The sequence below is a fragment of the Astatotilapia calliptera genome, chromosome 18 (assembly GCF_900246225.1).
Source record: "Astatotilapia calliptera chromosome 18, fAstCal1.2, whole genome shotgun sequence".
Classification (NCBI taxonomy): Eukaryota; Metazoa; Chordata; class Actinopteri; order Cichliformes; family Cichlidae; genus Astatotilapia; species Astatotilapia calliptera.
In genome coordinates, this window is record NC_039319.1 from 13,171,492 (window position 1) to 13,196,610 (window position 25,119).

General features: G+C 38.9%; 3 protein-coding genes across 4 annotated transcripts in view; 1 reads left to right on the forward strand and 2 right to left on the reverse strand.

Annotated features, from left to right (window-relative positions):
• The window catches only part of colec12 (collectin sub-family member 12), a 32,636-nt gene extending 18,493 nt beyond the window's left edge, over positions 1–14,143 (reverse strand). The window contains exons 1-2 of the mRNA XM_026150540.1: positions 13,687–14,143; positions 10,417–10,467 (exon numbers count right to left, since the gene is read on the reverse strand). Of these exons, the coding sequence (XP_026006325.1) occupies positions 10,417–10,467; positions 13,687–13,693 (58 nt within the window). The 5' untranslated portion in view covers positions 13,694–14,143. The remainder of the gene's footprint in view (positions 1–10,416; positions 10,468–13,686) is intronic.
• A 2,965-nt stretch (positions 14,144–17,108) lies between these two features.
• Positions 17,109–23,268, forward strand: clul1 (clusterin-like 1 (retinal)). Of its 2 annotated transcripts, XM_026148739.1 has the most exons (9): positions 17,109–17,189; positions 19,320–19,455; positions 19,638–19,786; positions 19,877–20,047; positions 20,532–20,967; positions 21,297–21,419; positions 21,503–21,717; positions 22,326–22,504; positions 22,707–23,268. In XM_026148739.1, the coding sequence occupies exons 2-9, from the start codon at positions 19,353–19,355 to the stop codon at positions 22,720–22,722; spliced, it is 1,392 nt and encodes a 463-aa protein (XP_026004524.1). In that variant the 5' UTR covers positions 17,109–17,189; positions 19,320–19,352; the 3' UTR covers positions 22,723–23,268. The 2 variants fall into 2 exon arrangements, with proteins under 2 accessions (XP_026004524.1, XP_026004525.1); XM_026148740.1 differs by lacking the exon at positions 22,707–23,268 and having other exon boundaries at positions 22,326–22,508.
• The window catches only part of yes1 (YES proto-oncogene 1, Src family tyrosine kinase), a 33,683-nt gene continuing 31,528 nt past the window's right edge, over positions 22,965–25,119 (reverse strand). Inside the window, exon 12 of the mRNA XM_026148738.1 lies at positions 22,965–24,901. Coding sequence (XP_026004523.1) covers positions 24,693–24,901 — 209 coding nt within the window. The 3' untranslated portion in view covers positions 22,965–24,692. The remainder of the gene's footprint in view (positions 24,902–25,119) is intronic.

A 25,119-nucleotide genomic window follows, 5' to 3' on the forward strand; every position in this document is an offset into this window, starting at 1 on the left:
AATTCACCTAATGTGCGTATTTTTGGACTGTGGGAGGAAGCTGAAGTACAGAGAGAACATGAAACATGAAAATCCCACAAAGAAAGGCCCCAGCCAGCCGGTAAAACAGGCATGCATGAATTTGAAAAACAAAACAAAACAAAAAAACAGAACAAAAACCCAAAAAGCAAAACATAGAGAACCCATAAACAATTTTTATTGGCCTGTGAGCAGTACAACAGACCCCCTGGTCTCTCCTGATCATGTTCCAGTGTTGGCATGTTGGAATGAGTTAATGTCAAGTTAAACAGTACCCTGGAAAAGTTAGACCACTTAGTATCAGTTCTTGATGAAAGTCAATGGAATTCAACCAATTATAATGGTCAATAATTTTATTATAGTTGTTTTAAATTTAAACAGCAAATGATAGTGTATTAAACACACTAGTGGTGCATAAAGTCAAACCAACCTTTTAGCAGGTATAATTATCTCCAACAAATGAAGGTAAGTAGTGTGAAACACTTGTGGAAACATTTAGCTAAAATAGGCTACGACAAAAGCTTTGCATTTAACCTACATATATATACGTAATTAAATCAAACAGGAACTTCTAGCGAATCATTTCAATCATCACACTCCATGTTTTTTCTGCAGCTTAATAATATACTAAAAATCTGAACAGTTTCAGGCAGGAACACAAAACTGAGCTAGGAAGCGATGTGTGAATTGGCAGGTTACCCATCTGCATCGTGTCGCCAGAACAGCAAATCAGTCAGAGTGAAATCGAAACACAAGGCTTTCATGTGTTTTTATAGAGTGGAGGCTTGCGCCTTAGCTTCTGCTTTTGCAACAGAGTCAAAACATATTTGAGCAGCAGATAAAAGCAAAACACCATTCAGACACATAGCTGTTTATATATAATGAGCCAAATTTTGTCTCTCTAAGAAGTATTTCCGCTTCTGACAGATTCCTTTGGCACTCTTGAGATAAAACAATGGTTTTTAGGTTGAAAAACAATTTCTTCAAGCATAATAAAAGGACCAATATTAGCTAATCACATCATACGTGGGGTTAATGCTATTTTCAAATTCTTGCCAATTATATTACTCTATCTGCCAGAAAAGAAATAACATAAACAGCCACTCACTTTCAGCATCCCTGATGCAAACAATACATTATGAAGGAACATTGAAAATTAGTTTTAATCACTTTGTCCCACAATAAAAATCCTTGCAAGAGCAAGAACAGCTTGTATGCATGAACATAAAGTAATGTAAGATTCAAGTGCATACATTTGGCCTGTAGTCAATGGTTTTGGTATAATTGAGCCCTCTAGCCCACAGAAATCAGTTAGTGTTGAGTTGTTCTGTGTACTTTGAGGTGACAGTCCTTCATATATTCTGCCAATACATGAAACAAACAAACAAAAAAAACAACAAGAATAAAAGAATTGACCATATCAGTGAGCCCCTCAACCTTTAAAGTTCAAAGTGCTTCATTCACTAGATGCTACTAAAGAAAGCACCTTTTTTTAAACTTTGGAAACCTCCATGTACGAATGTGCCATATCTATAATCTCATTATGCCTCATGAACCACGCAATTTTCCTATTACCAGGAAAGCATGCTGTGCTCGTTGGTAAAATGTGGATTGCATAAGTGTGATCAATATCAAACATTTCTTTAATTGTAACCATGTTATTCAGAGAAAATTGTTTTTATGATGGCTCCCATAGCGGAGCCTCACGGAGAACTGTCTGTGTCTTGGATGACATTCATGGAGTTCACTCACAAAGCCCCACGGATCTCAAATTCACCACAAGAACATGACCTCAATTAAACTGAGACATATTTTGTCAAGAAGGTTACGAATCTTTCATTGCGTTCTCGTTTCAGTCCAAACCTGCTATACTCGCATTTTGACTTGAGCGCTGGCGTTAACTCCACACACCATCTGTGCAGCTGGATTTTTGTGTGGTCATGCCGGCTGGGTGGCCCAGCGTGGAAGCACTTACTGAATCAGCTACAATCATCACCCAGCCTGATGGTCATAACCCTAAGTCTGTCTGAGGTGGTGCTACACTCTATCCCATCGCCACAAAGCACTTTCTTTCAAGCTTCATCGCCAAGTAGAGCCAATAAAACCACACAGCGTGGACTGAGCAGGCTGTCCAGCCAAGTCTGGCTTTACTTGTGGGGAAAGATGCTGACCACAGAGACGATGGTATCTAACTATTTGTTAAGCAGCTGCAGTTTTAATGTGATCCATATCAAAGTAGTTATTTAATGCAATATAGCTTTTAATCTGAAGATGCCAATACATTTCATTTCTCACTAGTCTGATCATTCAGACAGCTTTTACTGTATCTAATAAGATGTGGTATGTCACCACAAAGACAGAATAAAGAGCTCTCAATCATTCACATATGTCGTGGACTCTTTGATGGCTGATTAGGCAATTTGAAACTACAAAAACTAAACATCAGATTTTTTGATGTTTTTGTCACTGATGCAAAATAGCGCCATGAATTAATGAAGAAAATTTAAGATCTGATTTCACTGCATTCCTTCCCAGAAACAGTGCACCTATTACTCTGGTCCACATTTCTCAGAAGTAAATTAGCAGCTGCTATTTGTTTTATGTCAAATGCATCGAATTAAAAAAAATGCATGCAGTGTGTCACAGGGCCACAAAATTATTTCAGCTTTAATCACAAACATGACATGATTCCCACAATTAAATAAACATGATCTACTGATTTAAAACACTGCTCGAACGCAAAGCTAATCTAACGCTATTGCTCCCTAAGCCACTACCTGACCACATACCTGCATCTGCCAATCTAAGCTGTTCCCTGTGCTGCAAAGTTTCTTGGATAAAGTTTGAATCAGTATCATTATCTTAAAAGACAACAGATAACAGACCGTCAAAACAAAAATCAAATGTCTGGCACAGTTGAAGGCAAAGAGCTTGTTCCTAAAGGTTGCTTATCTATTGTTTGGAAATATTTCAAATTTAGGGAAAGTGATGTTAACCCAGAACGAATCATATGCAAAGATTGTTGTATAGTGGCGCCTGCATTGCAAAGCTGCACAATTAACTTATTCAAACGCCTGCAAAATCACCATTAGTTGCAGTAGAATATACTGTAGGTCAAGAAATGGTTGCTAATGTGAGTCACCCAACATTAAGTCAGTCTCAAAGGTGAGCCTGTACTGCACATTGGATACATCTATCCATTTTACAAAGACAAAATACTATCACATTCTATTTGGCCAAAAATATGTGTCCAATAAACATGGTGAGTAATGAAAGCTTTATTTTTCCACAGTGCCAACACCTACACTGTGTGCGAAACACACTGCAGTGGAGACAGAGAGGGATCTCACAGCAGTGAGGACCTGTTTTGTTTACATCAATCATGGAGGCAGAATAAATGGTCTGAAGTATATTCTGTTTCTTGGCGCTTGGGTAATGTGAACAAACACCTTGTTTTTACTTATAGTACTTACACTATTACTTAACATCTTACTACTTTTTCTTCAAGATGCACTGAATTTCGGTGTAAAGGGAAGACCAGTATTTTTTGGATGCAAAGATGTGTACATTAGGGGAAATATAGCACAGGCCAGATGTAAAAATTATGTTGAGTTGATGTGACAAAGCAATAAAAACATCTTTGTCACTGATATCAGTGAATAATCATGATAAAATATCCTGATCTCAGTCTTTTAAATCTTTCAAGTATTTGCATGCTTTGAAAGTTTCTTTTACACTTTAAGCCCCAGAAAGGAAATTAATTCAGTGAGTCAGTGTCTCCAAACTCCAAACTTGACTAATGCTAAACTATTCACTGACTCTGACTATTTGTAAGAAAATCTGATTTACAGGAGTGTGGGTGAAAAACACTGAAGTATTGTACTGAACTACGTGTATTCAGTCCTGCATAGTAATGCTCAGGGTGACTGGGCGGTTCTGATTTTCCTTTGCAGCAGATGCACCGATGTGAATACACAAATGCATACTTGACACAGTCATTTAAAAGACATGAGAGCTGAGTAACTGGAAAAATTACATAACCTACTTTTCTGGATAAAATGCAGACATTTTAAGCCATCAAAATGAAAGTATTAAGGCATAAACAAGACACTTAGCTCTGTGCTGGACTGGGGCCAATGTAAGCATAGCCAGAGCAACAAGAGTCCCTGAGCCAGGTCTGCGAGTCAGACAGCGAGCAGCGAGGTGATTCACGGCAACGCAATGACAAACGCACAGTTTCAGTGAAGCTTTCTGCTGTTTTTCAAAGAGAGGAAGCAGATAAGTTTATGTTGGCCATCACTGGGGCCAGAAGACTTTCATTAAGTGTAACGCTGATGCTGAGACATATACACAAGTTCTTCATCCAGCCCGTCTGAGACTGTAGAGAGAAAATACAGTCAGATGCTTCCAATATTGTCCATGTTATTCTTAAGCCAGAACCTGCCATGAATGCAGAGCTTGACAAGCATCCATTATGTGAGAGAAGGTGACAGTCAGTTCCAGGGATCTCGTTAAAATTGACCAACATATCCCTTGGGGACGAAGGATGAGGTGGTTAGGCCAATTTCAGTCAAAAACAACTGTGGCTATATATAAAACTACTTACTGACAGAAACTCTGCTGCAACTCTAGAAGTATCATGTTTTAAATTGGAGATCCTTTTTCATTGACATTTTGAGTTATTGTGTTATTGAGTTTATATCTATGTGGCAATGTCTGTACTAAAGGAAGTCTGATATACTGTGAATAAGATGTAACTGGAGGCAGCTGGAATGTACTGTGATCTCTAAATTGCCTTAGTGGAATTCAGACAGAATCCCAACTCAATACAAATTCATATACACCATAAAACATCCAGCTGTGCATGGCTAAGACCTATTTTGGATACAAAGCAGTTTATATTAAGTTTGCACTCCTACTATCTGCGTACAAATGCTGGTTCTGGAAAATTCTATTCACTCTATTCTCCTATATTTATGTACAAGTGTATTCACAATCATGCTCTGCATGAGGGTTCAACTGGGGACAGAAACAAAAGAATGGTTGAGATATGCTTAAGGTTTGGTTAGGCTAGTGGTTCAGGCTAGACAACTAAAATTATGGCAGGGCTAAAAAAAAAAAAATCTGTTGGTCTGTAAGAAATGACTAACTCTGCTACTGCAAGAAAGCCAGACGCACTGCAGTTCCACCCCACCTGGCTTTCACATCTGAACACCCTTTTCCACAAATTTGGAGTCAAACATTGAAGATGGAACAATTTATGGTCAGCTGAAGCTACTACTGCTTATACACGCAAGAGGCCCTCAGTTGGAAGCAGGGTGAAGTCAAGAAAGGTTTATCTTTATGCAGAATGTGGAAAAAACAATGTGGCAACAACTTACGTGTACTATTCCTTAATGAATACAACATGCATGGGGACAGTGGCCTCTGACGCACATAATGACACACTAAAGTCACTCACAACCCAGAAAAAAGAATAAATAGATAAAGTTTTTTTTAGAGGAACCCTGTAGATTGAGACAAATGATGTGTGAATAACTACTGCACTGATAATGTGAGCATCAAAGACCAACATTAGCGGATGTACCACAAACAACTTTGCATTTAATGTCTGGTTTACAGTAAATGATAACACAAATATCTAATCAGCCAATCACATGGCAGCCACTCAATGCATTTAGCCATGCAGACATGGTCAAGACGACCTGCTGAAGTTCAAACTGAGCATGGGGAACAAAGGTGAATTTACGTGACTCTGAACATGTCATGGCTGTTGGTGCCAGACGGGCTGTTTTGAGTATTTCAGAAACTGTTAATCTACTGCGAATTTTCCTCACAACAATCTTGAGGGTTTAGAAGGAATTGTTAAAAACAGGAGAAAATATCCAGTTCTTGAAGGAAATCAGCGTATAGGAATCTTACCGAAGTCAGTTATTTCCTGTTTTTGCTTTTAAATTGTGTTACTGCTCCACCATGTACCCCTTTAAAACACAGCTGGATCCTTAACTTCCTGTCTGACAGACGCCAAGTGGTCAGACCAGGCAGCATCACCTCATCCCCCATCACACTGAACACTGGTGCTCCACAGGGGTGTGTACTGAGCCCTCTCTTGTACTCACTCTACACCTATGACTGCACGGCCACTAGCAACTCCAACATCACTGTGAAGTTTGCGGATGACACTACAGTGGTGGGTCTTATCACCAAAGGTGATGAGACGGCCTACAGGGAGGAGGTCAGCGCCCTGACCCACTGGTGTCAAGACAACCATCTCACCCTCAACGTCGCAAAGACAAAGGAGTTGATAGTGGACTTCCGGAGGTGCAGAGAAGTACACACCCCCATCACCATCAATGGCGCTGCTGTGGAGAGAGTGAGCAGCTTCCGCTTCCTTGGTGTACATCTGGCTGAGGATCTTACGTGGTCAGTACACACAAACAAAACAGTGAACAGGAAACTGAGACTACAGTTCCCATTCCCAATTTGTGCTCACCAAAACTGCATAATTAACTGGTCTAAAGAGCCTAAATTTTTCTTGCAACATTTTAAATAAAGAACAAGAGAGCATGGATCCATCCTTCCTTGTATTTATGGTTTAACCCCCCCGGAGATAGTATAATCCTGGAGATGGTGTAATACTGTCACAGATTTTTTTGGCACACTTTGGGGCAATGCTTACATGCAACAGTCTAACTCTATCCCTTTATGACCACAGTGTACCCATCCTCTCTTGGCTGCTTCAAGCAGAATTACGTGCTATGTCAAAAAGCTCAAATCATCTCAAATTGGCTTCTTGAACATGTCAATGAGTTCATTGTACTCAAATGGCCTCCCTACTCACCACATCTGAATCCAATAGAGCATCTTTGAGATGTGGTGGAATGTGAGATTTGACTCATGTAAATCTGCAGCAACTGTGTGATGCTATCATATCATCGCGGATCAAAATCTCTGAGGAATGTTTCCAGCACCTTGTTAAATCTAATCTCCTTGGGTCTGTTCAGCTGCCCTGCGACTGTCCCTCTTTGATGCTCTGAACAGAAGCTCTTGTGGCATGCTTTACCATTTACCATAAGTCCATTCCTGCCAGACTATCACTGGTCAATCCAGGATTAACTTATCTTCTCTGTGTGTGAGAAAGAGTTTTTTTTTTGTTTTTTGTTTTGTTTTGTTTTTTTTTGGGGGGGGGGGGGGGGGGGGGGTTGTCCTTCATTGTTTCTATTTTAGTTACCTAGTTTCTTAAGTTTGTTTTTTTCTGTTTGCAGTCATATTCATATTTTCACTCTGTTTCCTCCCAAGACTCCTGCTCTTTATTGGAAACACCAGAAAGTGTTTTTTCATTACGACAACGGAACATAAAGTGCATGCATGCGTGTTCTGGAAGTGGGGTGCAAGTAACAAGGAGGCATTTAGAAAGCATTCTTTTCTTCTAATAAACTCTGCATAAATTAAAACCACTTGTTCCCAAAAATAAGTCAAGCAAAGAACGTGACTCATCAGCTCCAAAAAGAAAAAAGAAAAAAAAAGAAACAAAAAACAAAAAAACCAATAACCCAAAAACAAAACAATGGAAAAATGTTTCCCTGTGGAATTAGTCAAAAATAAATGCAGATTACAAACTGCAAAAACAACCACTGGGCACTGAGTGATGCTAAGATAAAGGAAGCATTTTAAAATAAAATAAAAAATAGATTTTTCCACTTCCCTCTTCCCTCTCTCTCCTTTGGCATTTTGCTGACACAGCACAGGCCAGACCTGAAACCCACACTCCACCTCTGTCTCATTTTCTTTTTTGGAGTACGGGCCGGCAATGAATAAACCTCCAGTATGGACACAGGAAGCAGCTCAGCAACTTCTCAGGTTTGGACGTACTCTTAGTGGGAAAACAGACCACTTGTGAAAAGTAAATGTCAGAATGAGTCAACACCATCTTTCCTGTCATTAAAAGAAGACATAGGAGACGCAGGGCAACATACCATTTTTTGCTAATGTATAAGTGTAGGAGACAAGTTAAAGGTACAGTTTAACATTTTTTGTTGGAGAAAATCCCTGAAATGCAGGGTGGATGTATAAACTATGCAGGCTACATGTTTTTCTAAGCTTCCCGTCTTCATGGCTTCTAGCTCCCTGTTTTATGCAAAGACGTGAGCACAATATCAATCTGCTCATAGTATGTGACTGTTTATATCGAAACATCAAACTACATCTTGAGTGGACAAACAAGAAATGCTGATGCTTCCCTATAAGACTGAGGACCTAAATGACTAGTTTTAGTATGAAAAATATAGAAATGACGTGCTGAGTGAATATGTTTTGAAGGTCTGAGAGCAACATGAAACAAATTTCTCCCTGCCAATCAAAAACTAATATTGCTGGGGAGGGAGGGATTGTGTTTCTTGTACAGAATCTGTGCCAAAGAGCAGTTTTGATAGGTTTCAAGTCCAGCAACTACTTGAAAAAATACAATTTAGGTATACAACTTCCCTTATCGCTTATGTGATCTGTTTAGAAACCAGAGGTCAAACAGCTCAGTAAAAAGTGCAGATGGTCTGAATAAATAATAGGCAACATATATATTGTCTGAATGACACAAAAACACATTCATAGCAACAACGATGTTTGGTTTGGAAGCAAAGAAATGCAAACTGCCCTATTCTTGTAAGAAGAGTTGGATCAGCACATGCATTCATGTTTAACGCACATACAGTAATAGACAGCCTAGAAAATAAACAAAAGCTACTTGTAAAAATAAACAACATTTGGAACGTCTTGTACATGAGATACATTGTTATCCAAAATGCTGCAACAAGAGTACAAACAGGAACCAGGAAGAGAGAACATATTTCTCCTACATTAGCTTCTCTTCCTGATTAAAACCAGAACTAAATTTAAAATGATTCTTTCCATATAAAAAGTCCTGAATAATCAAGCTTCATCATATCTTAGAGACCTCATATTCTCCCAATACATCACTTCAATCTCAGACTGCAGGCTTACTTGTGGTTCTTAGAGCTTCCAAAAGTAGGACAGGAGGCATAGCCTTCAGCTTTAAGGGCCCTTCCCCCATCGAACAAGCTCTCAGTTTGGATTCAGGACAAAGACACCCTCTCTAGTTTTAAGACTGGACTTAAGCCTTTCCTTTTTGATTAAACTTATAGTCGAGGCTGGATCAGGTGGTCCTGAACCATCACCTAACTATGCTGTTATAGGCTCAGGCTGCTGGGGGACTTCCTATAATTAACTGAGCTCTTCCTCTTCACTCACCTATTTTCACCAATAATGCAATTACAAGCTAATATTGTGTGTCACTGACTTGTCTTCTTTCTCCAAAAGTTCTCCCTATGCTGTCCTTTTTCTCTTCTCCTTCCAAACTGTCATGTTAGACAGCTTCCCCCACACAGAAGTCTAGCTGTGCTGTAGGTCTCTTCCTGTTAAAAGGGAGTTCTTTCTTCCCACTGTCACTAAATGCTTGCTTGTTGAGTTGTTTCTTTCTAATTGTAGGTTCTTTACCTAAAATTAGAAGACTGTTGCTGCAAATTGGATCTCTACACATAAAATTTAAACTGACTTTAACTTATTTAAGGTAGGTATTTCACCTACTGCATTTAGGCTGCATAAACACTAAGGACTCTGTAACACTCAAATATTAAAGGGATAAAATTTGATCTGTTTTTATTGGGCATTTATGGGAATTGCAGGAAGCTGCATTCCATTTAAGCACCACACATGGTGTCTGAAAATTAAAGCCAGTACAGAAATGTCTGAAATGTACATTTTTCATCCAACAATGGGTACCTCCTCTGTAAAAGAAAATCTTATGTAGTGTTTGTGGACTCTCAGATCCACTTTACATATCAGAAATCTTTCCTGTTGCCTACAGATTCTGCATATGTCACAAGCCAATGGCTGATATCAATATAGCCATACATCTAGGATGTTAACAACATCTGTTTTGAGGTATATATATATATATTACCTGATGAGTGGGTAAGTCAACAAACCTGTCTGCATAAGACCCAAATACATACCAAGAACAGATCCAGTGGGAGGCAGTTTTTATGTTTTATATAGCCCAGGGTTTAACAGAAGTACACATGTGCTGATAAAACTGCAAAGTTATCAGCTAGTCAGGAACACCCAGGATATTGTGGTTTCTCGTTCCACTGTAATCCTTTTCTGTTATAACAAAGAAATAAAATAAAAAAGAAAGCTACAGCCAAAAATAAGTACCTTTCTCGGAAATGAGTTGCAGTCTGCATTTAACCTCAAGGATTATTGCAGATGGGCTACAGCCAAGACACACACAAAAAAGTGTGCAAAATCACTGATGTGTCATAAGAAATATGAACCAGTTAAGGTGGTCACAGCAGATGGTTCCAGAAGTCACTTTATACTTACCAAACCTTTTATAACCAAAGGACTGCACCTCCTCCTCATCAGCAAAGTCGTCTGGAAGGAGAACAGTAAAAGGGATAAAATTTAATGGAAAGTAAACAAAACCAAACCAAAAACCAATAGAATGTTAAATTCAGTCAGACAGAAATAAAGAGATGTGAGCTTGAATATACTGTAAACTGTGCCTGTTGATGAAGAGATTGAAACATTACTGAAACCCTAAGATTAGCTTTTGTTTTCTACACAGATTACAGTTTAATAAAGAACAGACTTCTCCAGTCAATTTAAATCAAAATTTTCCTTTGTAGAGGATATTTAAAACCATGTCTCTCTCAATGAGTACTGTAAGAAAATCATATAGGAAATGTTATTTGTTGCCCACTGAATCTGCCTTAAACATTTTAAAAACATGTCCAAAATTTGTCCAACTGAGATCGTCTAAATCAGACTATCAACATGTCCAACCTTGACAGGATTGAACCCCAAAACCACTGTGTGGGATTATTCTCCCATGTCTGTGGGAACAACTCTAACCCATGAAAATAAAGAAACAAAACATGTCCCAATAATCTTATGACAAAAACCCCCTTTTTCATCTATATAACCTTAAAAGGGGCAATAAATGTCTGAAGACTAGAGCAGTGACTCTTTTCTATCAGTGCTTCTTCAGCTGGAAACGGGAGAAGTAAGAAATGTGTGATGGGAAGCTGCCTCTTTCCAAGGTCTAGTACTGAAATAAATGACTCTGACCTTTTAGCAGACCCCATGGACAGAGAGCAGATGGAGCTAAGAGGTGACCAGAACAATCTAAAGTGTTGTAAAACATACTAAACCAATCTTACAATTTGTGTTTCCCTATCCCTACACCCCCAACAACCTCTTTCCTGTTTATGTTTCCAAGTAACATGAAAACATCCCATTACAATAGTTGTATCAGTGTAAGTCTGGAGCTGCTGAAAAGTCATTTTTGGGAAATGGAATTTTACCCGAAGGGCTGACCTGAAAAAAGCGCAAGTCAAAGTGAGTGTTATTTGGATTTGGCGATGCGTACTGCTGCATGGGGCCAGGATACTTAAGAAAGATTGTTTAACATTCCAGAAGCAGATACTAGTGAGACTAATAGTTACATAATACTGAGAGGACACAATTTGTCCATTTTGGAAGGTTAGGCCATCTGTCTCTCTGATATAAACAAAGTCCTGCATGGAAAAGAAAGTTTAAAATATATAACAATGATAATAATAATAATAATATAAGATTTTTCACACCGTTACTGATATTTACTGATTTAAAACTCTGACATATATGTTGGCTGATATTTTTTTTCTACCAGACAGATGAAACATTGCCAGATTTCAATAACATTTGTTATATATAGATATTTATGAGTCCTTACTAAGATAATACAAAGAAAAATAATGTGCTTTATTGTCACAGCAAGTGGTGGATTACTTGTTTCTGCGCCGCCTGACTTTGCTTGGATCAGCTAGCATTCCAAAAGTGTTGACAACAGAGAAGTTGCATTAACAATCATAACACAATTGAAGGGTGTTTCTTCGATCTCTTCTTTAAATGCTGATACCAGTATATTGAAAAACAGCTAATATCGCCCAATATATTGGCCCCATCAACATCAGTATTTTAAAACTTGAATCCTACAGCAGTCCAGTGCCTCTTTGTGTTTGCCTTCTATAAGTATCTATTTGCCTTTAATTATCTTCTGTATTAAGACGTCCCTTCACATTTATATTCAAATTTTAAATGAAAGCAGTAACAATACATACAGATAAACAGTGTAAAAATACTGATATTTATCCTGTTAAAATCTCTGCTTGTATTAGCAATGTGCAGTATCTGTAAGATTAGAAAAAAAAATACACTTCCATGTCTCTATATCTATATAAAAATAAGCAGTAGGATTCAGTAGAGTGGAGTTCCTTAAGGCTCTGTGGGGCCTATTCTGTTTTTGATGTACATTCTTCCTTTAGGCCAGATAACACAGCAGTTTCTTGATGTTTCTTATCATCTTTTGCTGGTGATATTCTGCTATACTGCTCATTTAAGCCTTCTGAAGGTCACAAACTCTCCAAGGTCTCCAAATTTAGGTTTTATTCTTGGTCAAGCTTTTTCCTTGGAGTGACACTTAAAATGGATAGTAAGAACCTGTTTTTGTGATTTGAGAAACATCTCAAAACTTAGATTAATTGAGTCAACAAGTGAACCTGAGATGATAATTCATGCTTTTCTTTCTACAAGACTGGACTACTGTAATCATCTGTTTACTTGTCTAAACAAGAAAGGGCCAAGAATCAAAACCTTCTAGTGGTCCCCCACACCCGTTTCAGAACTCGAGAGGAGCCTTCCAAGCTGTTGCGCCCAGATTGCAGAATGCACTTCCTCTATTTCTACAGAGTATGGACTCTGTAGAGTCTGATCCTAGCAAGTATTTACCTGCCTTAATGGATTTTATATGATTTGCGGTTTTTTTTGTTTTTGCATTGAGGTTATGCAGTGCCATAATTTCTGAATTCTTTAATTTGATGGTCAGGCCATAAATCATTCCCTTTCATTATTATTATTATTATTATTATTATTATTATTATTATTATTATTATTATTATTATTATTATATTTGTTTTTCTAAAATCAGGAATATCAGAAATTGAAAGTATAAGGGCAATGTCTGTCATTCTGCTGGGCGGAAATAATGTGAAATCCCAGAGATGATCAAAAATGTGGTCAAAATGTGAAGCTCTCTAAGAGAGACCACAAGATGGCAGTAACCAGTGTTTTTTATTTGTAAGAGGGAAACAGCTTACTGACCTATAAAGCTTGGACCTCAGAGACTGACATGGAGGAGCTTAATTTAGTCCAAAACACCAGGGCAATACATGAGAATCGCATCTGGGAAATCTTTATCTAAACCTTGATTTAAAACAACACGTTCTCCCTCCCGAGGCAGTCACACACTGCACCATGATTCATTTTTTTCCTAAGTTTTGAAAAGTTCTCCTAACACGGGTTAGTGTTTGATGTGCAGCAGTGGACAGATGCAAAACAATCCCAAACAGAGTGCCTTAATTGATTCCAGATGTTAGACGCCAGTTGTAGCCTACGCATTCCTCATGCCCCAGACTGAGAGAGAGAGAGCGCGCGCAGAAAAGTGTGACAAAAAAGCGCGAGAGGAATGTGGGGTAAACAGAAAGTAGACCGAAGTTTGCTATTTAGATATTTTCCATCATTTTAAAACTTTTGTCCCCAGACTGAGCTTACCTTTCATTGTGGTTTACAGGACTCTACCGTTGTGAAGCTGCTGTTTGAAGTCACATCCACAGCATCGCAGTGGCATTTGCCCGAAACCTCCCGTTATGCGCCAAGGCACCTTGAATCCGTGGGCTTTCCCGGTTTCCTTAGCGTGTTGATAGGTTATTAAAAAGAATAATAATAACAATAATAAGATTTCAAAGCTCCATCCGCAGCTCTTTAAGCTAGACCTCCTTCAGCGCAGGTAACTTTAGTGCTGCATAAAAAGGACGCACTTTGCTAAAAATAAGAAATGGAAGAAGAAGTTCTAAAAAAGTAGGGAGGAAAAATGTAAAATAGTTATGTGGTTGTTGGAAGGGATGCTGAGTTTGAGGGTGTATCCGAGTCATGAGCGCTCCAGTCACACCCGCAAGAGTAACAGGAGAAACTCCAAAGTGAAGGAATCCATACGTGAGAGGAAGTGGCTGCTTGGAGAAACCACGTGTTCCTCACATCTGTGCGCACCGTCTGCAGAGGGTGTTTGCACATACACACACAGCGCACAGCTGCCATTGTGCGGTTCATTTTGATTTCCCCAGTCTTAATATGGGAGAATGATTCTGAATTATAGTGATTCCAAATGTTGTGTTCCCCGTTATTGGTTCAGTTTTTATGTCCGAAAACACAAAACCGAAGAAGAACTCAGAGTGGACTGAAATGTTTGTCTCATGGCAAACTAACTAAATAAATACATAAATAAATAAAATAAAAGGTAGAAGACTTCTATTTTATTTTCAGATTTTCCATATTATAGTTTTATTTTTACGTCATCATTCTTATTATTATTACTTTTTTAAGAGGAGCTCCAGTTGTTTAAATATGCGCAGTTAAAAATGTGAAGAAATTGGAGAAGATTTTTTTTCTCTTTTGGTCGCTTGGGGAGCTAATTATCACGAGGTGTTAGGGCGTCCAGAATACATGAGGAGCTCTGGTATTCATTTGAGGATCTGAGTACAATAGTGCTCCACACTTCTTTTGATTCTCTTTTGGTCTGTATAAATAACTGCTCAATAAAATGGAAAAAGATGCAAATATTGAATAAAGGGGTTATCAGATGAATAAATACAGTCACACACATTTTATTAGGTGCATGCTGCTAATGCAGGTGTCATGCCAAAAAGTCACTTCCAATGTTTGTATCTGTTTTCATGTCTAATATCCCTGCTCCTCTTTGTAAACAGGCTGTAATCAAGAGAATTTATCAATGGGTTTTACCTGTTTTGCAAGGATCCTTATGAGTTCCTAGTGTGAATTGTAGCCTCAGTTTTCTGTTCTTAGCTGACAGGAGTGGCACAGTTTTTAACAGTTTTTAACAGTTTCATTCATTATAATTCAGTTCTCTGCTTATGTCTTCAACCCAGGACTTCAGACTTTGATCAGTGCCACAATATTAAACATGACACACACACCCAGCACTATTTGTGTAATTGATTATAATCAGGATGTCCAAAAACCTCCCAGAAAAGCCTTCAGTTAATCCAAAATGCTGCAGCAAGAATACTGACAGGAACTAGAAAGAAAGAGCATATTTCTCCTGTTTTGGCTTCCCTTCATTGGCTCCCTGTTAAATCCAAAATTGAATTCAAAATCCTGCTCCTCACATACAAGGTCTTAAATAATCAGGTCCCATCTTACCTTAATGACCTTGTAGTACCATATTACCCTATTAAAGCACTTCACTTTCACACTACAGGCCTACTTGTTGTTCCTAGAGTATTTAAAAAATAGAGTGGGAAGCAGAGCCTTCAGTTTTCAGGCTTTCTTCTTCTGTGGAACCAGCTTCCAGTTTGGATTCGGGAGACAGACATTATCTCTACTTTTAAGATTAGGCTTAAAACTTTCCTTTTTGCTAAAGCATATAGTTAGGGCTGGACCAGGTGACCCTGAATCCTCCCTTAGTTATGCTGCAATAGGTGTAGGTTGCTACGTGATTCCCATGATGCATTAAGTATTTCTTCTTCAGCCACCTTTCTCACTCACTATGTGTTAATAGACCTCTCTGCATTGAATCATACCTGTTATTAATCTCTGTCTGTCTTCCACAGCATGTCTTCCTTCTCCCGCCCCTCCCTGAGCCTGGTTCTGCCAGAGGTTTCTTCCTGTTAAAAGGGAGTTTTTCCTTCCCACTGTCGCCACAGTGCTTGCTCATAGGGGGTCATATGATTGTTGGGTTTTTATCTGTATGTATTATTGTAAAGTCTACCTTACAATATAAAGAGCCTTGAGGCAACTGTTGTTGTGATTTGGCGCTATATAAATAAAATTGACCTGAATTTCTCAATGAGTAATTGTGTGCTTGAAATCTTACACAGCCAAGTGCCATTTTATACATTCAACTGTTTTATGTTGAGCTGAGCCATGGAAGGACATGGGAGGAACGGGTTTGCCCTGCAGTGTTATAGGAACCAGGTGCAGAAGGTGTCAGTGAGGCTGAAGCACTGGCTGTTTTTGATTATTATCCATAAGGACTCTATTATCTGGGTCACACCATGCAAAGAGGGCACATTTTTGAGAATGATGGGAGCAGCAGTGAGAGAGTCCCTCGCATTTGACCAAGAATGAAAACTTTTAATGGAAACAGCTTTCTGCTGAGAGGAATGTGTCCCTTTACTAAAAAATAGGCTGGACTGGCTTCTATTCATATAATATATAACAGAGTGTACTATTCACCTCTTTCACCTGTGCCAGTATAGGTTATGAGATCAGTCCGGCTCAGGTTAAAAAAAACCCAAAACAAGCTTAACAACAGAAAGAATAACGTGTAAAGCTCAGCTCACTGTGTGTGTGTGTGTGTGTGTGTGTGTGTGTGTGTGTGTGTGTGTGTGTGTGTGTGTGTGTGTGTGTGTGTGTGTGTGTGTGTGTGTGTGTGTGTGTGTGAGTGAACAGGACTGAGACAACCATGTGTGCTTGGTTGACTGGTTAATGGTTAATTTAACATTAATATTTGTGTGTGCAGCAAACATTTCCAAAAGCCTTTACACAGATGTACAGCTGCTGGCAGATGTAATCAGAATTTGCTGTTGATTCTGAGACATTTTGACTCTTTTGTGGTTATTTAACTTGAATCCCTTCAGGGACATCTTCTCTACACCTCATATAAAAGCCAGCCACATAGTAAACCTCGCTCAAACCTTTCAGCCTCTAATGTGCACGTACAAGACTTCTGGCCTCTGATGTCTTGTCTGACATGTGCCGATACCCCATTACAACATTTGAAATAAATACATTTTTCTGGTTGTCAACAGTACGTTTGATGTGACTAAGCAGTCTCTTGTCCAAAACAAACCACTCAGTCAGTGTGACGACTGCTGGATTAACGGGCATCAACCTCAAGCAAGGACAGTAATAGGATAAAGCTGAAGTGGAAAGATTACCAACAGATCTCGTCAGGTCAAGATATCCTGACGAGATCTGTCCACACCGAGCACTTTGTTTATTTCGGTCGACAGAGAAGCACCTTCAGTCTGCTGCTGGTGAGTTGTGCCTCATGTAATCGCTCTGTTGTTGTTATGTTTGTCTTTTAGTTAATCAACACTTCTTCAGCTAACTTTTATCATTAACGCTTTTTCTAAGTGAAGTCGGAAATTTTCCATGAGCTGTGATAGCACAGCAACAGTTGTAGATAGATAGATACTTTAATTATTGCCATAAATAAAATTCAAATATTCAGCAGCTGTATTTAAAAATTAACCTAAATTCATAACCATAACCATAAATAATGAAATCATGTTAAAAAAAATTACACCATTCTTCCCCCTTTTTTTTACCCACTCATCCTGGATGTCAGCTGGCAAAGGGCAAAAAGTGAGATACGCCAAGGAAAAGACAGGAGTCTGTTATTGAGTTATAGTTGAATCAGTTTAAACATATTTTAATAAAAACTGGAGACAGTAAAATAGAATAGAGAAGCTGTTTTTAGCACATCCCTAAAAAGTTCATCCCTGTTTACTGTAAATCCCTGCTGCATGCCAAATTGTGTAACTCACGAGGCTTATAATTGAGGCACAGGCTCTAGAAAATTCAGGCAGATGATTTAATTGTTACCAAACTGGCAACCCAACTCAAAACAATTCAAAAATGTATTTTTAAAGTTTCCTCTTTTGTGTATCCTTGTGATTTTATGGAGCTTAACCTCCTGACACAACAGATGTCCCTGTCGGAAACACAGCTTGCAAAATTTTTGAGCTGAATTTGACCCTACGGTGCCTTTTGCTTGGTGATCACCGCCTGCTGCTGACCTCACACTGGTGCTGCTTAAAGTAAAAACTAAACTCAGTCAGCCAAATGAATAAAAAGATAAGAAAAGAAAAAGGGCAAAGCCTCCTCATAGAGTCATAACAGGCTACACCATTGCTCTAAACAATATAAGTTAAATTTGTTTAAATGCAGTAAAGTATAGTGATCACTATTCTGTGCAGGAAACTATTGGTGAAATGTAAACAAATATGGTAACTGAGAAGTAAGTATGAGAGAGGTGGGATTTTTCGCACGATCTGACCCTGACCCTAACCCCAACCCTTTAATAAACGCTAAGCAGAATTGATATTGTCCTTGCAACACTGGAATTTCATAAATGCACGAATGGCTTGGTGCGCCAAAGAATAAAGTCAGAAGAATGTGATTGGTCACTTGCAATGTTGATCCTGGAACAACATTTACTATGTTGTTCCAGGATCAACACCAACACGACGATATAAGATCATCCGGATTTTTCAGCGCCTAGTGGCTGTGTAGCGCCACCAAGTGGGAGACTTCTATATGACCACGTTAAATCAGGCTCACGCTCACCCTTAAATCCTGTCGCCTTTGTGGCTGACTAGATAGCACTTATTGTTTTCTTGAAAATGGATAAAGATGGATTTGTGTATGCAAGCACAAATAAGTCAAATTGTTAGATTTGAAAGCAAAGAAAAGAAAGCCTAAGAAAAAAACTCCAGAGAGCACAAACCTCCGCCTCGGCAGCTCACTCTCTGGGGAGTAGTTACATTTAAAGGGAAATAAGTATATTCTTTATATATTCATGTTATTTTCATCGTCCTTTTTAGAAGTTTGTAGTGCAGTAAAGCCAAGTGCAAAGTGCAGGTGTTCACCATCTTAATATATTTGACATAATTTTGAGTATAATTGTTATTTTGAGTATTTTTTATTTTTGTGCATATAGTTCACATGTGGCATTCATTTCATTGACTATTAAAACAATGGAATGTTTAAATGTTTAGGGATAAATATCAAGTTAAAAAGGTTTTAAAATACTCATGAACATGCTATATGTATTAAAGTTGTTATCAATTTAAAGTATTATAACTTGTAATTGTAATGTACATAAAAAATAAGATTTAGCTGTACTCAAAAAGTTCTTGTCAGTCTCAAAACTGACATTTGAAGTAACTATGTGTAGCATTATTTGCATATTAATCTAGTGACCTTAAATGAGAGGTCACCATGATGCCATGATTTGCTTACTCATCTTTGCAAAACGATCTCTTTGATAACAATCTTAAAGTTTATGCACAGATAGGCTCTAATTGTGTTTAAATCTCAGTGTCTAAATGTGAGTCGGTTTCATACGTAACCCCTAAATCACACTTGGTATATCCTGTCAGACTTTTTATTAGTCGCTGTGACAGAGCTCCAAAATGAACTTCCTGCTGGGTTTAACACTTTTGTTGGTGACGCTGGGTCTCCTCGATTCTGTACCTACGGATCAAGGTGAAGGCATCTCAGAGGACACTTTAAAACGTGAGTTTGCAGAACAGACACTTCCAAGTAGATTTGGTTCATCTAATTATTCTTTTGTTCAGAAATATTTGTAAGTGACTTTGAAGGAAATGTGTTTCTTGTTCTTAATATTAAACTTTTAGGGTTTAATAGTGTGTTTATGTGTAGACTAAAATGCACTCAGTTTCCTTTTGTTTTCTCAGAGTTGTCACTGGGTGGTGAGAAGCTTGTGGATGAGGAGGTAAGGAGAGCTTTGTATGGGGTGAAGCAGATGAAGGAGGTGATGTGGAGGAATGAGCAGAAGCATGAACACCTGATGAGGTCTTTGAGAAACAGCAGCGAAAAGAAGAAGGTTGGATCCACGTTTGATTTCCTGCAAAAGAAAATAAAAGATTCAAGTCAATGATGAAAACATATTAAAGAATCCTATTTTGACCACCAGGGGGCAGCAGAACTAGCCAAGGAGGTGACTGAGAAGCTAAAAGAGGCAGAGGAGCAGTGCAAAGACTCCCTGCAGACTGAGTGGGAGGACTGCAGACCCTGTCTGGAGGATGCATGTAAAAACTTCTATACCTCCACCTGCCGCAGGGGCTTTGCTTCTTTCCATACTAAGGTATGCAGACTTTCATGCCCTTCAAATAATGCTGCTAGAAATAAAGTTACATGTTCTCAGTTGAAAAATGACAGTTGTACAGTTGGCGCAATCTTCTCCCACTGACAGACTGTTGTATTTTCATAACAATGCATTGAATAACTTTGTCTGAAGTCGCTTGAATAAATTAGTCAGTAATGGGAGTCATAAAAATTGAGTGCAAATCCATTTTAAAAATAGATACATACCGAGACAAAAACTGAAATATTATTTTATTAATTTATTATCATTAATTAATTTTTTTCATTGTGTATTTGTTATAATAGCGTTTTTGTTTTGTATATTAACAATAAAACAATACCTCAAAATAAATCCTGATGTTTGAGTAGTAGATGCTAAATTCAGCTAAAACGGGATGTTTTTGAATTATCTCCCAATCCTGAAATCACAGTTGTTCTATTCTATTCTGTGAAATGCATCAATTTCCATCACTTCTGTTTTGTAGGTAGAAACCTTTTTTAAAAGAGTTTCCCGGCGCTTTGGTCCCCGTGAGACCAACTTGGAAGCAGGGGACATTCTGGTAAACCAGGATAACAACACAGACACAGAGATCGTCCAGATGGAAGACTCCTTCAACCGACTGGTCAATAAAGTGGGAATGCTGGTGAACCGTAGCGTCACCCTGGTCTCTAAGCTGAGCAGCAGGCTTGACAAAGCTCTTCAGAGAGCCTTTCTGAACAACACCGATATCCTGATGGAAGAAACCACCTCTGATCCCTACGACCCTGCCCGGGACTCGGGCTTCCTGCAGGGTGTGGGACTAGAGGAAGTACTGGAATCCTTCTTTGACTTTGCTAAAAGTGTGGTGGATGAGTTTGGAGCTGTGGTGACCCAGGTGTTTGATGATATCCACAAGACAGTGGAGGAGGAGAAGAAGAAAGGTAATGATTAAGCCGAGCAGTTTGCCTCACGTGTGCCAGTGAGCGTGTGCCAAATATACAAAAAATGATAACAGCTGCAGATTTCTCTGGTTCCATCTGTAAATTTATAGAGCTGCTGCTGGAATTGGTTGGAATTAAAATATGCAGATTCCTTGCTCCCAGTGTCACATGGTTTGGAACTACTGAGTTGAAATCATTTTAAATGTAATTGAACAAATTTCAGTGCATTTTCTTATTTGTAAGTTAACTGTACAGACTGAGTTTTATTATTCTTAGCTGTTCCATAAAGTGTTAGCAAACTAAAAAATAAATAAAAAAATCTGTTGTAGAGAGGGAAAGTCTTCCTCGCTTCCTGCAGAACAGGAAGCTGTGCAGAGCCCTCCGCAGACAGACATCAGAGTGCTGGCAGCTACAGAGCGAGTGTGAGAACTGCCAGGGAGCTCTGCTCACAGGTGAGCAACCACCAGCCTCAACCTGGACGTTTATTCGAGCTGACATTTTGAAACTTAAAACTTTATCTTCTTCTTGGCTCCAGAGTGTCCCAGTGTTCGGGAACTGCACGTGGAGTTGGATGACGTTTCTCAGCTGCTGGAAATCTCCAAAGAGCAGTTTGATGAGATCTTGTCTATTGTCCAGCACCACACTGATGAAACAGTCAGTTGGCTCAGCAACATGTCGGCTGTATACAGCTGGGTGGCTCAGGCTGTGAGCAACAGCAGCGCTTCACAAAATATCTTCCACATCACCAAGGTGAGGAGGGATGGTGGAAGAGGTGGCAAAGCTATGATGAAATATGAAATAAAAACAGCAGATATGTTTTCTTAAAGAGAAATTTAAATGGAGGCATATCCACAGAGCTTTTGTCATGGAACTCTTAAATCTTCAATAAACCGAATTTAAATCGCAAACATTTATAAAATAGTAGAAATACTTGGTGACAATGGGGGGAAAAAAAACTCCCTTTCAACAGGAAGAGACCTTTGGCACAACCAGACTCAGGGAGGAGCGACCATCTGCTATGCCTGGTTGGGTGAGGGAAGGAAAATAGGACAAAAGATAAAATATAGAAGAGAGCCAGAGTTTAATTGCTAATGATTAAACACAGCAGTGGAGAATAAATGCACAGAGTGAAAAGAGACGAGTGAAGAAGAAATGCTCAGTGCATCACGGGAAGCCCCTCCCCAGCAGCACTCACCTATAGCAGTGTAACATAGGAATGGTTCAGTCATCTGATCCAGCCCGAACTTTAAGCTTTAGCAAAAAGGAAAATTTTAAATCTGATCGTAAAAGTGGAATATTTATTGTATATGCCACTGCAAAGGAGTGCTTGATGTAAAATGACTTCTTCCACTCTCCAGGTGGCGCCAGAGAGCCACAATGAACAGAATGAGGCTGTTCGTGAGACCAAGGTGGAGGTAAGCATCCTAAACTCTCCTCCGCTTACCCTCACCGTTCCCAGCGAGCTGGAGCTGCAGGACCCAGCCTTCATTCAGTATGTGGCTCGAGAGGCTCTGGAGAAGTACAAGGAGATGGTCAGGTGAGAGCCAGAATGACTGAACCCTTCACCCATGCTTTTGTCAGTATCACTTGTCCTTTTTTTTTTTTTTTTTTTTAAAGAAAAAGGCAGAAATGTCATTAGATAGCAAGGCTGAATCTTTCTGAAATATTGATGCAATATTCATCAGTTTTACAACGACGGTGGAGATCATTTAGGTATTGCTTTCTCTGCTTCTTTACAGGTTTGAAGATGAGTAATACTGCAGTGTGCAACAGTGAATACAACTCGAGCATGTTTGTATTGTAGCCATCATCTTGTTGAAATCTACAAATGTCAAATCAAAGTCAGAAAGCATCAGTATTCAGTAAAGTAAAAAGAAGCATAAATTTAAATGAATTTTTAAAAATAGCCACGTTTAAGAAAACATCTGGACGTCTTGGGTCCGACTCTTCAAGAAGATCACTGCAACTCGTCAAGAACACAAGTAGTAAAAGTAACCTTTGAGTAAACCTTTTATTTTTTTTCCTGTACAAAAATCATTATTAGTAACTTTTCTCATTCATTTCATTATTCATGTCCCTACTAGTTCAAGTCCCCATGTCTTTATGTTTAAGAACAATCACACATGTTCTTTGAGTGATGAACAGAAAGAATTACAACAACAACAAAAAGTTCACATCTTTGTAGCTTTCATACTCCCAAATTTCCCCATCACACACACCTGGACAGAGAATGGAAGCATTTCTAAGAATTTCTTATTAGATTTTGATCTGTAAAAGCACTAAAGCCCTGTCTGGAACACAGTGTGTGCCAGGTGTTTGTTTTGTCTGTCTGTTTCTATTTAACTCGCACACGAAGTGATATATCATCTGTACCGCCGGGAACTGAACTATGAAAATCATAGGAGAGCGGAGCTGCTCACATGCAAATACCACTGGAGATGCTTCATTAAACATCACCACACGCACGGCTTTGCATAGTTGCATTTCAAACCTATGAGAATACTTGATTGAGGTTGTAGCTTTGGATAAAGCTTTTCCCTCCAGCAAAATCTGAAATGAGGACAGTGTCGATCTGCACACAGTCCCACGTATGGAGACTCCTGCACCGTCAGTCACGGCGCTGCAAAATTCGACTGTGTAGATGTGTGCAATAATGAAGAGAAATCTACAAGAATCTTCTGTAGCAATCAGAGCTGTACAACAGGGAAAGAAAGACAAGAAGCAAATCTTATAGAAAGATGAAGACAATCTTAATTAAATTTCACAGCTGAACTGTCTAATCTTTTCTTTTCTTATACAAAACGTTAATCAGGAAAAACTGTTTGCACTTGTAAATTAGCAAAATACCTCTTTATGATTTCAAGTCCCAGATTAAATGACAAAAAAAGAAGAAAATTTCATTTTGAGATTCAAACAACCCTGTTAAAAAAGAATCATATAAAACACTTGTTATTCCTGCTTCTTCCACCTCGTCACACCTGCTCAAATACACTTTTTATACATACTGTATGTACATCTGCGGTCATCTCTCAGTACATTCTTGCATCCATACGATACCACCGTTTTTCCTCCTCCATTTATTCCACCTCATAATGCTCCACACTTTACAGTCAGAGCACATACGTAACATCTCACACAGTAATTGGGTGCCCACTACATACATATGGCTGACAAATTAAAGGAAATACTCGAATCCTTTGCTCCTTTTGTGCCCACTGAGTCGCCGTTTGTTTTTCCTTTGATTTGTCAGCAGTCTGTTCTTATCAACCTACATATTCATACCAAACTCATATACATATAAAAGCTCTCACTCGAATATCAAAGACTTTTTGTTGTTAAATTTAATTTAAAAAAGATGGTGGATTGGAGGAAGGGTAGGGGAACTTCTCATTTAAAAAAACGTTCATTAAAAAAATGCATCCGCGAGTAACCATTCATTTGAAAATTTGGATCACAGTGTTGTGGCCAGCCTATATGGATTATTGTGATATGCACAGTTCTCAGAGTTCAACCCGCTTGGACATTTCCCCACATATTTGGCCCCCCAGGTACATAAGGGACAAACCTCTACTTCCTCTACATCGGGTATGTCAGTTTGGAAAAGTTTGTAAAAAAAAAAAAAAAAAAAGTATTTTCTGCAGCTTCAGCAGAAACGTTGGTTTTCCTGGATTTTGATCTCTGCCGATGTACCGCGGTTTGCCAGAGTTAGTCCCAGATCCTCCCGACTAGAGGTTGTCTCCTGGCTGATACTGTGGCTCTGTGGCTGTGAAGTAGTCTTCTAAAAAGGACTGGATGTACTCGAAGGTCGGCCTTTCATCTGGCTCCTTCTTCCAGCACTGCTTCATCATCTCGTGCAGTGAATCGGGGCAGCCCTGTGGGCAGGGCATGCGGTAACCTCGCTCTACCTGCTCGAGTACCTCTCGATTCACCATGCCTTAAAGGAAAAAAAAGGACAAGAAATACAATATAAATGGACAGCCATTATATAGTCAGGTTATCCAAACATTCATTACAAAGGTACTTCATACATCTATTCATTTATTTGATCTAAGTAAGGCAGTGGGATTGTAATCGTGGAAATTTACACTATAGACACACAAAAAGGGAGATTATCGCACCATCTAACCTATGTGCCGAGTGAAGCTGTGCACT